Source organism: Neopsephotus bourkii, unplaced genomic scaffold, assembly GCF_033783945.1.
Source record: "Neopsephotus bourkii isolate Nb327-2 ecotype Australia unplaced genomic scaffold, CSIRO-AGI_Nbou_v1 NB_318, whole genome shotgun sequence".
NCBI lineage: Eukaryota > Metazoa > Chordata > Aves > Psittaciformes > Psittacidae > Neopsephotus > Neopsephotus bourkii.
Genome location: NW_026900826.1, coordinates 1,042,458 through 1,059,415, shown reverse-complemented (window position 1 = coordinate 1,059,415; position 16,958 = coordinate 1,042,458). Strand labels below are relative to the sequence as shown.

The 16,958-nt window shown below is 43.0% G+C and overlaps 1 protein-coding gene across 1 annotated transcript; it reads left to right on the top strand.

Moving 5' to 3' along the window:
• Positions 1–2,509: 2,509 nt before the first annotated feature.
• Positions 2,510–16,510, top strand: WHAMM (WASP homolog associated with actin, golgi membranes and microtubules). The gene is made up of 10 exons (XM_061347306.1): positions 2,510–3,095; positions 6,092–6,265; positions 7,479–7,629; positions 8,143–8,312; positions 9,001–9,166; positions 10,135–10,322; positions 11,754–11,840; positions 11,921–12,016; positions 12,386–12,941; positions 15,713–16,510. The coding sequence occupies exons 1-10, from the start codon at positions 2,556–2,558 to the stop codon at positions 15,997–15,999; spliced, it is 2,415 nt and encodes an 804-aa protein (XP_061203290.1). The 5' UTR covers positions 2,510–2,555; the 3' UTR covers positions 16,000–16,510.
• The last annotated feature ends 448 nt before the right edge of the window (positions 16,511–16,958 follow it).

The following is a 16,958-nucleotide window of genomic DNA, read 5'->3' as shown; positions in this document are numbered from 1 at the left end:
CTCTGTTAAATTAGCAAAAGCTTTACTCTGCTAATCAAGATCAGAGTCTAGAAAAAATATTAAAGTTCAGAATTTAGAAGAAATCTGAAATTGTAGGGTTGCATAAATATACGTACACATACATCCCACTATGTAGGTGTATGCTAGACCTCTGCAAAACTATTATAGGGAATAATGCGGCCAACAGCCCAGCTAGGGTGGGTGTTCCCGTAAACATATCCTTTCAGTCTGCGCTCAGCATCAGTTCACCCAATAAAAAGCAGGCTGTACATTACCACTGATTATTATGATTACTGTAGCACTTGAGCTTTATGTATCTATCTGCTCAAACCCACAGCTGTCCAACATACGTAACCTTTTGCTTGTGAACACGCTACTGAGCCAGCCTTGCTGGCAAGAGCTTTGTAAGTATGTCTGAGAACACTGCATTATACACATCTTGAGCTCAGGGGGCAGCACAAGGGGAAACATCTATTGGATCTTGACATAGCTCTGCTTTTTCCTCTTTTTTTCCAATTACAGTTGGTGTCATTCCCTCACATTTCTAGCAGTGCAATTGTTTGCTGTTTTGCTAAGGGAATACAAGTTAATTACCCATGTAGTCATGATCTCATTAGTGCTGACAGTGCCTCCATCAGCTGTGAGATCAAAGCAGAAACGTTTTCACAGAAATGAGGTAGCCTTTGCTGAAATGTTAACATTTATGCTGCCAGACAGATTTCATTACTTTTTCAATTGAGAACTCATTTTTGCCCTTATGCTGTTAAGCTGCACTATCTTGCAAGCCTTCATTTATTGAAAAATTAGTAGTGTCAGCTTTGCTTCCAATGGCTAGAATATAACACTTTTACGATGAATTAAATTCAGCACACAAGGTCTGAATAAGAGATACATGCTTTATGAAAACACCTCTGCTCTCCACTCCCCTCAGAGGCCCATGAGGCGGTGGTATAGTAAGTATGACCAATTTAGGACTTAGTTGATTTAAGGACAAGCACCATTTGACTGCAAGGTGGTTTGTGGCCATGCGTTGTGGTAGTGGGAGACTGCATTCGTGCTCTACCCCTGTCCATCAGTTCTGTAGCCCCATCATAGAAGGCCACCAAATTGGTCAGGCAGGATTTCCCCTTAGTGAAGCCATGCTGGCTGTCACCAAGCACCTTGTTGTTTTTCATGTGCCTTAGCATGCCTTCCAGGAGAATCTGCTCCAAGATTTTGCCAGGCACAGAGGTGACACTGACTGTCTGTAGTTCCCTGGGTCATCCATTTTCCCCTTCTTGAAAATGGGGGTTATATTTCCCTTTTTCCAGTCGTCGGGAATTTCACCTGACTGCCATGATTTTTCAGATACAATGGACAGGGGTAGAGCAGTTGATGTCATCTACCTGGACTTGTGCAAAGCATTCAACGCTTTCCCACACGTCATCCTTGTCTCTAAATTGGAGAGACATCAATTTGATAGATGGACCATTTCAGTGTTACCAGCGTTGTTTCCAGGCTGAAAGTCAAAAACACAGCCCTACCATCTGCCGTGGACTGACCCAGACTCACTGGAACAGGAGCAATGCAATGCATTGATGACATTATCGTGTGGGGTGATACAGCAGGAGTTTTTGAGAAAGGGAGGAAAATAATCCAAACCCTGCTAAAAGCCAGTAATTGGCTTTTGCCTAGATTGGAAATCTACTTGGACAATGAAGTCAGCTGTGCTTCTCCATCAACATTTGTATTGATTATACACTTACCGATTGTTCAGCTGAAGGTCATCAGCATTGAGTTCCTCAAATAAGTTTCACAGCAACTTTAGTGAAAGCATTTCTGTTAATAACTTCTGAGTAACAAAACCTACCTGGCTGTGGTAAAACTTAGGCAAAGGAATAATACAAAAGACAAAGATCTGCTATTTGCCGTTTTCTTTTGCCTTTCCACTGATAGCTACTTTGTGCTTGTATAGTCAGCTAAACTTTCAGATATCAGCAGTTAGGGGCCTCTGGGCCTGAGACCACCCGCCACCCTCATTTCAAAGTGTGGGGAAGGTGTGCAAGGATTCATTGGGCTCAGAGAAGGGAACAAGTTATGAAATTTAGCCGGAAATTCCTGGGAATGACGGCAAGGAGAAAAACCGCTGGGACACGGGGCAGCTTTCCCTTAGCCAGTGTAGCCAAGAGCTCAGGCCCTGGGGTGCACTGAAACGGCGGTGAGGACCCCGTGAGGTAACTCCCGTGCTTCTTCCCGCAGAGCTGTGTGTGCCTATACGCCAGCCCGCCGCTAGCCACGGAAATAACTGCTTGTTTCATAAAAATCACCAAGTTTTGCACACCTGGGGACTTCTCACACGCATTGAGCCCCCACACACCCCTCTGAGCTTTATTTCTGTGGCAGCCACGTGAGCCCGCCCGCCCCGGCCACGCGTTGGTCCCGCCCCTCGGGGGGGACATCCACCAATGGGCCCGCGAGTTCCCGGTGACGTAGCATGAGGGGCGCGCGCCCTCGCCGGGTGCGCGCTGTGCCTTTCAGGTCTCTCAGTTTCTGTTTCGTTCCCCGGGTGCGCCATCATGGACCCGCAGCCCGACAGCCTGGAGGGGTGGGTGGCCGTGAAGGACACCGCCTTCACCGAGCCACAGCCGCGGCCGCGGCTCCGCTTCCTCGTGGCCTGGAACGGCGTGGAGGGCGCTTTCGCCGTGACCTGCCACGGCCGGGCGGAGGCGGCGGATCAGGCCCCTCAGAGCTGGGCCGGTCTCTTCTCGGCGCCGGCCCTGCGCGGTGTCCACCAGCAGCTGTCGGCCGTCTGTCCGCGCCTGGAGCCCGCATTCCCCGCGCTGCCGTCCACGCTGCCCGGCGTCGCCACCGGCGGGCTCTGGGCTGTGCTGTTCCCCGGCGGCACGGTGCCGAGCGAGGCCGAGGTGCAGGAACTGTGCCGGCAGCTGGAGCTCTATCTGGGCTGGGCCTTGGAGCTCTGCGGCGGCCGTGTGGTGCTGGACACCCTCTTCGCCGCCGACCGCCGCCGCGACGATGAGTATTTCGAGAGTCTCCACGAGCTCCGCGCGAAGGCCTTGCGCGGCCACTTGGCCCGGGCCAAGGAGACCCTGAGGCGGGTACGGGCCCTGGGATCGGGCGGAGGGTGGAGAGGCCTGAGCGGGGCAGCGGCCTTGGCAGGCCCTGCTGCCCAGCCAGCGGACATCTCCGGCGTGGGCCTGCTGTCCCTGAGGGAGCACAGCGGGGTGCGGGTGCTGCAGGGCAAACGCCTGCTTTGCTGCAGGAAGAGACGAGTTTCCCCTTGGTGTAGGTCCGCCTAGACTGCTTTGTGCTGTAGCACAGGTCGGACGTGCAGCTCAGTTTTAGCACCTCTGTCACCTGGGAGTTCCATGTGTGAGGCTGGCAGCTTCTGCTGCAAGAGCTGCAGTCACTCAGGCCACATGTTTGGTATAGTAGTGCCCACAAACACACATATTGTCTGGAAACCAACAAGTCAACCTGGTCAGGTACTGAGTGTCATCGAGTGTTGCTTTATTAAGTGGGGAATAAGTCAGCACTGTTGGGTAGCCTGTATAAGACATTGGGGCACTTAATCTGCATGTGCTCCTGCAAAAACCACTTTGCTAAAAATATCCAGTAGTGTTGTGCAATGGGTGAGATGGAAACTGGAAGGGAGAGTACAATCATGCTCTCATCTTCTAACCTGTGAAAGTCTTGCACTGCCTGTTTGCACTGATTTCTTTAACTTGGGGATTTTCAGTTTTTTATTGAGAACAAACTTAGCCATTGGCCTACGCCAAACAGATGTTTTGTAGTCAGAGAAATTGTGTTGTCAGATTCTGGCCTAATGATTGTATGATCAAATGCTGTCAGTCCTTTCTCCCTTTAGTGCCATAAGCTGCTTCTTACTGTAGATGTGTTCCTGCATTTTTTTTCCCCTGTTGTAGTAAGCATAAATTTAAAGATGGTATCTAGTAATATGCTTGCAATTAGGACGGGATCTTACAGATACTTTAAGCTCAGCAGTGTGTGGCTGCTGTAGTTTCTTGCAGTCTATTTCATGGTAAAGGTATTTTATGAAAATGATCATGCTCTGGAGAAAAGTTGAGACAGTTGGCTTTAGCCTTCTGTTTCCTATTTCACTTCAGTAGTTCACAGCTGTAACAACATTACTGTTTCAGAAAGACACTTTAAAACCACAACAGTAGCTTACATCAGCTTTATGCACAGTCTTGTATACAAAAGCTGTACTGTCTGTAACTGATTATAACTGTTCATGGCCCTTGCAGGCCTAACAGGGACACAAATTAATTGCAGTCCAGACTAAGTTATACAGGACTCAAGACATAAACCCTACCTTGTTCGGTACTAGGCTAGCCTTAAGTATTGGAGCATCCTCATTCTGCTTTTTTATCCAGGTCCTTCTCAAATACTTCATCCTGTGGGCCAGGAAATTGATTCTGAAGAATGCAAAAGGTGTTTGTACAAGGTGGAGGAGAGTAGTATTGTGTAAATACTTTTTTTGCATGTGTAATGCTTTTTTTGCAACACATACTTTGTGTTCAAAGACAAAGTAAAAAACTGAAGTGCAATACTGTTACCTCAGCCAGAGGAGCCAGGCTGGTGATGAACCAAAATTCTATGAAAAGAATGTCAGATTGTGTAAAGGATTATATTCTAAAACAGACAAAACGCCATGTTCCCCTCAACCCCTTGTAATTTCTCATGAATAGACTTTGAAATTTCACTAATACTTCCCCTCTTAATTGCTGTAAACATTTTCTAGGAGCAGCATGACCCTTGCTGCTGGCTTGGAGTGTGGGAACCAGAAAGTGAACTGTTGTGTTTCTAGTTGGCTTTGATACTGTGGACAGAAAAGCAGACTATTAAATTGCTGCAGGCACATTTAGGACTGTCTGATCTGCCATGAGCTCCTAGGGAAGCCCGAGAGGCCACAGGACTTCTGAGATCATTGGAAATGTTGCAGCTCATATGCCCTTGTTCCCCTGTCCCCCTGTGCCAGGCCTGGAGGGAGGATGGGAAAGAAATGCTCTTGAGCTTACTTCAACAGATTTTCCTTGGGAAATGCCTCCACAGCTGGGAACTTTACTTCTGCTGTCTTACCTAGGCTCAGCTGGCAAGAGCAAAGGTGGTTTAACTTGAGTGCTTTTCTGTTGCAACACAGTCAAGCTTATGTTTCTAATGCTTTTTCTCATTGTTGTAGCACCAAACACCCCCTATTCCCTTCCCTCCTTACAGAGCTGTGAGCAAACAATTTTTTTTCTCAGTGGAACTTAGTGGTGTTCTCTCAGCTGGCTCACTCTGTCCTGGCAGATAGAGCACACCATGATCTCTGCTAGCTGCTGTCAGGAAATCTTTTGACACTTAAGCTGGTGCCAGTAAACAAATGCAGTTGAGGGAAGTTTTCCGCTTTGTGTTTTATCACAGAAACAAATAAAGACCTTAAATAAGGACTAGTGTATCAGGAAGGCAGTTCTTCCATGGACGACTTACAAGTTACAAAGTATGGTATCACTACAACTGAGATTAGAATAACCTATTGTAAATTATCTATTTATTTAACTGCATTGAAGGAATTTAACTACAGGGTATATCAGGAATAGAAATCAGTTTCTGAATTTTTGTTTTTAAATGGCAATTTAATTTTTCTATGCCCAAAGTCAGCAATTCTGGATCCAGAAATTAATTTCATGCTATCAGACATTTACTAATTGTGGAAGCAATGCAAGAGCTAGTTTAAGAATACTTTCCTTGTCTTTCCAGTACACAGATTTCCCTAGTTTCCCATTCATGTTCATAAAAAGCAGCAACAAAGTCAACTGCACACAGCTATTAGAATTTCTGTGGTAGAAGCCCTAGGCACATTACTCCTTGCAGTTTCCCAGTGCAATGTGCAGCAGTTGGTGCCTTTAACAGTGAGATATTAAAAGATATTTCCACCTAGGGGTGGCTGCTGTATGCCTGGTGTATGGCTCCTGTGCAGAGGGAAGGCTTCCCTGCTCATTGAATGACAAATGGCAGGGCCTTTCCACCAGAGCTTGTCAGCAGTCAGCACACAAAGCAGCTGAGACTGATTTACCTTTTATCCCGTTAGATTCTTCAGCAGCATAAAAGTGCTGACACAATGGTGGCTTTGATGAAGGTTTATGAAGAAGAAGACGAAGCTTATCAGGATTTGGTCACCATGGCAACACAATTCTACCAGTATTTACTGCAGCCCTTCAGAGATATGCGAGAGCTGGCGACACTGTACAAACTGGAAATCCTGGTAGGTCTGCCTTTACAGAGCCAAAGGCAAAGTTACATAGTAGGGCATCATCTGCTTTTGGAGCAGTTTAGACTCAAATCACTTAACATTTTGTACTTCTGTCTGTACCTGCCTTTTTTTCCCCTGGCAAGCCATCAAAAGTGACTGAGAAATTCTGAGTCAAGGCAGAACCATTTTCAGAGTCCATGATACTGGCTTGAATAGAACTGTAGCTGTCTTCCCACCTCTGCCCCCCTTACCTCTGTTTTGAGGAGCAAAAAAGGAATCTCCAAGCTCGAGCTCTCTGTAGCCTTTGTTGTGGCACTGAGAATGCCATCCCCCAGCAATGCTCATACACCAGATTAATTGTGATGGTAGAAGAAAAGGCAGAGGAGACCTTACCACACAGTTTTCTATTAGTGCTGTAATCTGCTAGAAGTACAGGTTAAAACATGTCAGTTGTCACTGCTTTAATTTCATTTTCTGTGTATCTTAAACTGGAATCCCATACTGAAAATTATGCCCCTGGTAAAGACAGCCATCTACTTTGTTTTGGTTTTTGTTTTTTGGGTTGTTTTTTTTTTTCTTAAAGAGTGTTAAAGTGAGCTGTTAGTGTTTTTGAAAAGAGTAGAACAGTTTTAAGTTCAGACAGAGGTTCCTGAATAGAGTGTCTAAATCTGAAGATAAAAGATCCAGTATACTGTACTAAAAATTAAACTGAAAATTGGAAGGGGTTGAACAAAGTTTGTTATTAAAAAAAAAATAAATTAAGGGGTATTAGGCTCATGAGTACTTCGTGGATTTGAAAATACTCTCTTACATTTCTGTATCCATTCCCATGTGAAAGAACTGCCAAACTGAAGAACTGGCAGGGCAATGTGCTGTCAACACATGGGGGAAAATAGGAAAGAACATTGTCCATAGAAGAGTGGGTTTGAGTTACTTTAGTAACAACTAAAAATACTTGTGTTGAACGTGATTTTTAAGGGATAGTTTAAAATTTTTTTAGGAAATAAATTAATCCAAAGTTTAGGTTGAAGTTATGATTGGTGAGCAAAGGTTCTGAGTTAGCCTAGAGAATGAGGCACAAGGTAATGCCACAGGCATGAGTAGCGATTTGCTTTGTGACAGGTGAGGGAGACGTCGTGTTTGCTGCTATGCTCTGCCTTGCTTGAATAGCCTTGTCTGCAGGCTGCACCACTGGGTGATAACTGGGAATGTTGTCTCCTTGCAGAAATCTTTGCAGTATGATAATTTGGGCCCTAGAAGAGTAGAAGCTTTGCAGAAAGATGCAGAAGAATGGACTAAGCGAGCTGAGAATGCTGTGTGCTCCATTCAAGATATCACTGTGAACTACTTCAAGGAAACTTCAAAGGCTCTGACAGGTAATTTGAATGATTTACACAAAAAGTTCTGTAAATACTTGACTTGAGGGACTGAGAGCTCTTCTTACCACGTTTGTTGGTCTCTCTCTCTGCAAACCCTGAGGTTAGAATAAGTGTCCAGCTTAAGAAAGAAGCATTTTATTCACTTAAGATTCATATCTTATAACCAATTTGGTTTACAACTTGCATTTGGCTTGCATACAAATATTATCAAGGCCTGAGACTTATGGCTGCAAGGCTTTGAACAAGAACCATGTACACTTTTAATGATTGATATGCAGGTCTCAAGGAGTGAATTGCTGTGTAACTATTAAAGCATGTTGCCATGGTATAGTCAAGTATTTTACTTACATATATAAAATAAATACAACCTTTTAGTCTTGAAATTTCTAAAAAACCTTCAGAAATTGTTTAATAGCATCAGCATTTTAAAGTACTGTAGCTATAGTGGAGACACACAAGGGATATTAGTAGATTGCATTTCTCATAATACTGCAATGTTTTAATCTGCAGGAATGCACAAACAGATGGAACAAGATCAGGAAAGATTTGGTAAAGCCACCTGGGCATCAGCTTTGCCACGACTAGAAAACCTGAAATGTATGTTAGCTAAAGAAACTCTTCAGCATCTGAGGGCTAGGGAGTTGTGCCTGAAACACAAGAGAGCTGGCATTCAGAAAAATGTAAGACCTTGCAAAGCTGTCTTTTCTGTCACTGTTGTGTGAAATGCTGGTCAAAATCTACCAAAATGGTCATGGATGTAAACTTTCAGTCTTTGTCTGTGATACGGCTTAGCTTTTCAACATGGCTTTAAGTTGTGGAAAAATGCATGTCTCCAGTTTATTTTAAAACTTCTCCTGCATGTTTGGGACACTGAACAGAAGTTAAGATACATGCTTTTACAGTTCAGGTGTGATGTTAGGATTTATGATACTAACATTTAAAATTGTTAGTTTTAGGGAGACAAGGACTAGATATTATTTTCAGACAACACTGGAAAATAAAGATATTTAATTTTAATCTTCTGATGTTTTTGATTTGTTGGCATCTAACTGCTGCTAAGAAGACCTGATACTTATTTTTCAAGAGTAATGTACTGTACCATATATGATTGTTTTCAGGAGCAGTATTGTTTGTGCGGATTATAGTGAAGTCTTTCCTAGTGGAGTTAAGATAAAATTACAGTTTAGGTAAATAAGACTTTCTGCTCCTCTGAGTTTCTGCTCCAAGCCATTTCTAACATTCTGCAGTTTCCATACCAAAGCATCTAAGTAGCTGCTAGTTAAGCCAGGCTCTGTGCAGGTACTCGTGCATCCATGCATGTTTCATGTTTATTTTGTTATTAATGCTTTTTATTTTATGTAAACACAGATGGAGAACCTCAGTGAACAAGAAGAGAATTTAACTGTAGTGGAGGAGCTGGAAGTACAGTATTATGAAGTGCAGCTGGAATTATATAATGTACAGCTTGAAATACTGAAACATGAGGAGATGCTGCTTATTGTACAGACAGACACTTTAAGGAGACAGATTCAAGGTAAGAAGAAACAAATACTTAAGCACGTATTCAAAACACAGGAGGGATGTAGCCTGCTCTGTTTTCATTTAACAAAGAAAACCAAAACCATTTTATTATCATTGCTCAGGTCTCAATAATAGAAAGCATCACTGGGAACCACTGATGACATGGCACCATCTGATAATTTGTCATCTGACTGATTGGACACTAATTTGATAACATAAAAAAAGAAAGCTACACTGTTCACTAATACTGACAGCAACTGTGATACGTGCATGCACTGGTCCAGCATACGGAATAACTTATTAACAGAACTTAACTGCTCTCATAGTTACAATGCCTATGCATAGAAACTTTGGATATCATGACCTGCTGAAATGGGTCCTGAAATGCATCACAAATCTGTTATAATTTAACATGTAGAAATTACAAGATTACGTCCTGCAATGACAAAAATAGGTGATCATAGATAGATGGTACTTGAGTACTCCTATATTCCTGTTTCAGTGTCTCTTTGTAACATGTTTATGATCAAATTAGGCACTGGTCTTGCTTGTGTTTATTGGTGTTTATGAGTTCTCTGTTACTGTGTACACTGTGATGTAAACACTGCTCCTGCTTGTTGCGTAATTATAACCTGGTAAATAGTAAAATAAGTCACCCAGTGTTCATCAGAACAGTCTTCAATTTCCAGGAAAACTCTAGTTGCTGAAAGTACGAGTTAAAGCACAGAGAGACATTTGAAAGAGGAAGCTAAATAACAACAAATGCTAACAGCATAAATTTGATCCTGCAAAGCACCCCTGTGAGTAACATGACATGTTTGTGTAGGACTTTGAAAGACCAAGCTGGGCTCTGGAGCATTACATGTTCTAATAAACTAACTCACTGCCTTCAGTGGCTTTTAAACTGTCACTAGCTTTTTAAATGTTTAAATAACTGTGGCAATTTGGGGGTTTTTAAAAAAATGCCAAATGCCTTTTTAGAGAAACAGGATGAAGTTGTTTACTATGATACATGTGAAAATCCTGAGGAGCTCAAGGTCATTGAACAGACAATGGGACAACATTACGCTAACTTGTCAGAAATGACGATGCTGAGGCAGAAGACTAAGCAGTTGGAGACAAAGCGTGGGACTGTCTGTGCGAGGAGAGCCTACCTCAGGAACAAAAAAGTAAATGCAGTCCTGGAGATGTGCATTTTTTTTTTAGCTGGTATCTTGACTCACAAGGGACAGACAGGAAGCAACTAGGGAAACTTTGGGTGGAGCATACAAAGTGGTTCAGTGCCAAGGCATCCAAACAGGGAGGGGCCATGTGATTTTAAGTCAGCTTTACACTCCACTGTGTGGTGCAAGTACCTCTCTAGCTTATTAAGACAAAGACAAGCACAAACTTACATGGGGGTGACTCAGGAGGGGTTCCCTTGTCACCTAAACCTCACCAGAGCCTTGCTGTAGTCAGCTGGAGCTTTGCCCTGGCAGCCTTTACAAAGCAGCTGCAATACAGGAGGAAACCTGGCCTGCAAGGAAGGAAGCTGCAGTGACAAAACAGCTCACACAGAGATACTTTACCTTTGAATGGAAGAGAGAGGAAAATTTGATTGCTGTAATTCTCTATCCAGCCTCTCAGTTCTATGCAAGGGGCAGTTTTTTCTGTTGTTTCCCATTCAGAGTAGAACATGAGGAAGACACAAGTGAAATCACAATTGACCCTTAACCTTCCCAGTGAGCTGAGGTTACCTTACACCTGCACAGTCCTGCTGGGGTAGAGGGCAGAGTTTAGGCTCCCATCTGTCAGGCCTTTTACTTGTCACTAGCCTAGACAAAATGGGAATGACACTGGAAATGTTTTGTGAGCCATCATTGTCTCTTGCTTGCAACTGCTTCCTCGGCAGACACTTCCTTTGCTTCTGTTTTCATTCACTTAATTGCTGTTTCTTGGTTATATAACACTGAAGCCAAATACCAGATGATTTTCAAATGCTTGCCCAGCCATGTGGATAATCCCCCTCTGTACAGTGACAACTAGTGACTCCCAGGGAAGATACTGAAGCCTGCAGCTTCTCTGCAGCACTTGTTACGAACAGAAGAAGCCCCTGCTAGGCATTCATTGTGCTTCCCAGACCTTTGCTTCTGCTTCCCTGGCTTTTGTCCTTGGGAAAGTAGCCTTGCATTTTTGAAATGCCCTGCTAACTTCCCTCTTGCTGCCTTAATGTCTTTACACCCCTTCCGTCCAGCTGGTACCTGGGTGAAATTTCTTCAGACCTCATTTCTGCCTTCCCCTGACCTTTCTCTCTTGTTTTTAGCCAAAGTGTAAGACAGAGGGATTGGTTCAGATCTGGGTGTGTTTCCTCCGCAGTATGAGTAACCCTATCGCTAATTAGGAGAGCAAAAAATTCCACTGGCTTTAGTCATGAAGGAGTCCCACAGACTTCACTTTCAGGGTCTCACATCTGCCACTAGTTGAGCTTAGCCGTCCTTGGCAGAGCCAAATACTCAGCCTTGGTCACTGTTCAGTGGCTTGCACACAGGAGTTAAGGGCATAGATGATGCACAGTGAAAGTGAGCTAACCAAGGGTTGCATGAATTCTTGTTTTCTACCAGGATCAGTGTGAAACAAACCACCGGCAGAGACTGCAACAGGCAGAAGAGAGCAAAAAACGCTTCCAGCAGCATCACAGCATACAGATAGTGAGTACTGAATAGCAGTCTTTGAGAACCTGGTAGCTTCATGTTTTCACACACTACGACTTACTTGTGTTTTAATGCAGAAGAGAGACAAGCAAAAAGAAGAGGAGAAAAAGAAAAAAGCGTGGATAAGCCAGGAACGTCAGAAAACACTGGAGAGGCTGAAAGCATTCAGGGAGGTAAGTACTGTAAACTACAGTAGTCCTAAATGGTGTCAAAACATATCAACAGAAAGTAGCTATAGCTCATGGTCCAAATCAGAGACAACTCTTCGGGTAGCCTAAAATAGGGTTGCGTGGAATGTGTCAAGAGGGTTAAATCCGCTAACGATAAAGTTTCCAGTTGCAGAATCTGTTGCAAAGAACATGAGGAAATGGCTTTGAAAGAAATACATTGATATTCATTTAAATTTGTTCAGGGTTGAATTTTCTGCTTCAGTAGGGAAATGGTACAGGTCTGTACTCTATGGCTTTTTGCCTCTTTTAGGGGCTGATGTTTTAGCCAGTCCAATGGAGATGTGACCTCCTGCCTTATGATTTGTTTTACAGAAGTGTCCAGCTCATGTTGTTCTGAAAACATCTCGTCCTCTGCCTCTCAGTCCCAAGTTGCCACGAAGCATCACTCAACAGGTTGCAGTACGGTCCCCTCCACCTTTGTTGAGAGCAAGGGCAGCTCCAGAGCAGCCAAAGAGTATACTGCTAGTAGAAGCCCAGGAAGCAAAAGCTTTGCAACAAAATACCCCAGCAGATACCCCTGTCCAGATTCTTGTTATTCACGGTGACACAGAGGAACAGAAGCACAGTGAGGGATTGATGGACTCTCCAGCCTCACCACCATCACCACCACCTCCTCCATCTCCTCCTCCTTTGCCCCCTTCTCCCCCACCTCCCCTCTTACCTCTTGAACTCCCTCCTCCTCCACCTCCCTTACCTCCCTCACCTCCCCCCTTACCTTTCCAATGCCATCTTCCCCCCCCTCCACCCCTACCTCTTCAGTTAAAGACACTGGATAAGCCACTTCCCTTCAGCTCCGATAACCCCACAGAAAGCCCTGCACTGCACAAACAGGATGACTCATCCAGAAGGTCTATAAATGATTGCATAGGTAAGAAGGCTCACACTGGTGTCTTTATTTTTTATCTCATTTCCTGTATTTTTCTGTTCTCCTTCCCTCTGGCTCTGGACAGGAATAGTGTGCAGTCTTACTTAAGAGAAACAAGACTGTGCTCTTGGAAAACTTGAGTCTTAAGAAACCATGTACAGTAACACTGACTATAACTCATGATATTAAATGAGTAACAATGATATGTGTATCCTGTGTGATACACTTCACAGGGTCCTGACAGTCAGAGTGTGACTGGAGCATGTTTTGGAGACTGCTGTCAAATGGGACAGGTTAGTATTTTAGGACTTTTGAATCTCTGCTGTAATCCTATGTTAAGTGCAGCCCTAGAAGTTAGTTTAAACCATACTTAATTACAGCAGTACTTGTTCTGTGGAGATCTTGGTTCAGGACCTGAACTTCTCATGACACTGAAAATCCCATTGCTGTAAGAGGTTGGAAGGTGTCAGAAGAAATTCCAAGGAGAGGGGGTTTATTAATGTTGTTCAGTGAGAAGCAACTTTTACTACCAGGTTAGTTCTTGCCACAGTTTTGCAACTTGTGAACTGAAGGTGGTATTTTGGTTGAGGATTAATCACCTGTCCAATCAGAAGATCACTGTAGGCAAATTGGTCGTTGTACTAAGGCTACACCTGAATGTTCTTGATTTATGTACTACAGAGCTAGAAGTTGGGCTGTTTGCATTGTAAGGTATGCACAGACTGTGTCCACTTACAATTAGTCTGGTTTCTAGATGGAGGTTTCTTAAGAGAATTAATGCAGAAGTCAACCAGAATTTGAAGGGCAGATGGATAGCTTTGGCGTACTAACATCCCCAGGGCAAAAATTCTGTTACACCTCTGCTTTGTTAGCAAGATCATGCAGGTGTAAGTAAGTGGAGGCTGAACTCAGCAATTGAAACAGTAGTTTGAATGAGAATAGAGCTCAGCAGCCTCCCAAGGCTGCACTGGTTACATCCAAACAGGCTTATTTTTATTTCTAAAGCAAGCAGATATTTTGACTATGTCAGGGAGATTGATCTGAGTTGGAAGGCAGCAATTTTTTATTGTCATTTTTCAGTGGAGCTTTTGCTAGAATGAAGTGTGTCTTCAAATGTGGTACTTTCCTTTTCCTTTTCAGATGTTTTGTGATTAGTCTAAGCAGTCTTTGTACCCTCTCAGTTAAGAGGTAATCCACAGGCAGAAACACCAAGGAAAGTTCAGCCTTTTCCATATGAGCTTGGAAGTACAAGCAGTTGAAGGGCTGAGACACAGTCAAGTTACCGTGAGGAACTACTGTGCATCCAGTGGACTAGTGTGAGGACTTCAGTCTGAGAGGTCTGTGGAATAACTCTACCACAGACACTTTGAAGAAGCTTTGATTAGTAACACGAGTTGTACACTAATCTGATTGCTACTGGAACAGCCTTGCTAGTAGCTAATACTTAGTACCGTTCACAGCATAATGTTGATGTCCTTTCATTTTTTTTGGATAAGAAAAATCCCTTTTAGTTTATTGAAGTCTTTATTGGACAGATCTGCTTGGTTGTTTACACCTATTTCATGAAGAAAAACAGCTTGTTAATTGCTGTAATAGTAATTGATAAAACACTGCCACAGGAACTTACTGAAACAGCTTTGTAAATGGGTTGGTTTTAGTTACACATGAGCTACTCATGTATTTACATGAAAAGCCAGGAGAGTTTAATATTCTGGTGTTAAAAATACTGTCTGTAGTGAGTTAACATACTTTCCAAGGGCAGCTTCTATTATAATTTGTTAGTCTAGCTAGTCTGTTACCAGGCAGCCCATTTGATCAATAGACGTAAGACTTTCTTATTTGAAGGTTTGGTGCATCTTTGCTTGATCGTTTCTAGCATTTCAGTCTCTGAAGGTACCGCAAGGTTTAGCAGAATGTTACGTTTCAAATGCTTAATGTTAATCACATAATCTTAGGTACTGTGCATTGCAAGAATACTTCCAGCTGTGAGGCACAGATGGTCTGGACCTGTGGCTGTAGGAGTCGACTGCTGTCCTGGGAAACTTTCCTCCCTGTCCAACAGTCTGAAGCTAGCAACAAAGAACCTAACAGAAGGAGTAAAACGCAAATTACAGCATGTATAAAGAGAACTAGTGGAAGCTCTCAGTATGGTGTCCTTTGTGGTCTGAAGTTCAGAAACATACGCCTGAGATTTAAATCATGTTGTAAAATGGGAATTATATTTTAAGTCTGTACAGAAAAGATCTGCCTGGCTGCCCGCTTAGGGTCTGATCTGGCTCCCACTGACTTCAGTGGTGCAGTTTCAAGCCCTTCTACTCAAATCTTTTCATTTTTCTCTTGGCTGAGCAGAAATGCAATTGACAGTCCCAGCAGGCATCTGAGCAAGCTAGGAGGAGTGGTAGATCGTTTCTAATGCAGAATACAAGAGACTTTTTGGTGCAGTGAATTTTTTTTTTTTTTTGAAAGCCCATAAAGTTATAATGAAAAAGAAGCATCCTCCTTTGTGTATCATTTCTTCCTTAGAGCACAACCTTGTATAATGTTAAAGAGGCATTGGATTCTCAATTCAAGATATAAAAGCTTTAACTGCTTTTTAAAAGCAGTTCCAGAGCCTGGTGTTGCAGAAGCTTGAAAGAGTCTGTGCCAGAACAGACCATTTTTCCTGTCTGTAGCAAAGACAAAAGGAAGCACCCTGAACACTTGGGTAGGGTTTTATACCTCTTAAGTGTTGTTGTCTTGTTTTTTCTGGTAACAATAAATTTTATCTGTTGCAGGTTCCATGGATGAGGTTTTGGCTTCTCTAAAACGCGGTGAAGTTCATCTTCGCAAAGTGGAACAGCCGGATCCGTATGCCTCTGTGAAGGACAGCATCCTCTCTGCTATAAGGCAGGGAGTTAAACTGAGAAAAGTGAATCGACATACTGAGAAAGATGTCAGTAAAGGACCCCCTAATGATTTTGAGAGAAGCATTAAGGCAGCCATCCAGAGAATTAAGAAAGTGTCTGCTGATTCTGAAGAAGAAGAGAACAATGATCAGTATAATGGAGAATGGGACAGCTAGCCAGCAGGCTTACTGACTGGAACAGTGTGTGTCTCATTTTGCACATTGTAGAAGACTGTCTCCTTCAAAATGGAAGAACAGTGTGGTTGTGTGAGTGCTCTTTTCATAGTCCAAAATGTCTGGTAAAGTAAAGGAATCCTATTGAATTTCTATAGGACCTGCAGATTCTTACTTGTGCGTGAGAAATCGTACTCCAAATTGTGCTTGCATGAATAGGTATTTCTGGCTCAACTATGTAGGGTTTTCACTTCAGCTATCCGAAGATCAGCTGAAATGTTGGATTGAAATGTACATTGTTTACATTGTTACTACACAATAGGTAATGCTATCATAACAAAGTCTAAAGAGTGGTAACTGAAAGTCTGTTTTGTCAGATGAAAGCAGAACCAAATCTGTGGTGACAGAGGCAGACCAGAAAACCTTCCATAATCTGGAACCTCTCATTCCTACCTCCGTTGTCCAGAAAATTCTTTAACATTTTGTTTATCTAATACAGCTCCCTCTCAAATAACTCCATGGATACTCCATTTATCATTTTGTTACAAAGTGTGTGTTTATGAATAGGGTTGATAATGCTGAATAGGGTTGATAATGCTGAATAGGAAAATTAGGATGAAGTTTGAAATAAACACTATTGTAGTAATTACTGGAAAGTTTACTTTCTAGCTGGACACTTAAATACAGAATATTTTTAAATGCTAGATGTTTTTCCTACATCTGGAAGGAACCACTGGCAGGAAAGAGCCAAAATATTGTATGTAATATTTTCTGGGATCTAGCCCTGTAACACAGAGCTGCATTTCTCCACTGAGCACATCAATACATGTTTATAGCTACTCTCATGAATTTAAATTACCTGGTAGCCTTATAAATGTCAGGTATGTGTATTGTGCCTGTGACCTGACTATTTAAAGGTTCAGCTACATTCGATTTAGAGACTGTTTCTGGGTGGACAGTGA

Excerpts from the sequence above, each read along its gene's own strand:
- WHAMM (XM_061347306.1), top strand. The coding sequence starts at position 2,556 with ATGGACCCGCAGCCCGACAGCCTGGAGGGGTGGGTGGCCGTGAAGGAC. Across the intron at positions 9,167-10,134 it reads TTTAAGGAGACAGATTCAAG|AGAAACAGGATGAAGTTGTT; the intron begins GTAAGAAGAAAC and ends ATGCCTTTTTAG. Across the intron at positions 10,323-11,753 it reads CCTACCTCAGGAACAAAAAA|GATCAGTGTGAAACAAACCA; the intron begins GTAAATGCAGTC and ends GTTTTCTACCAG.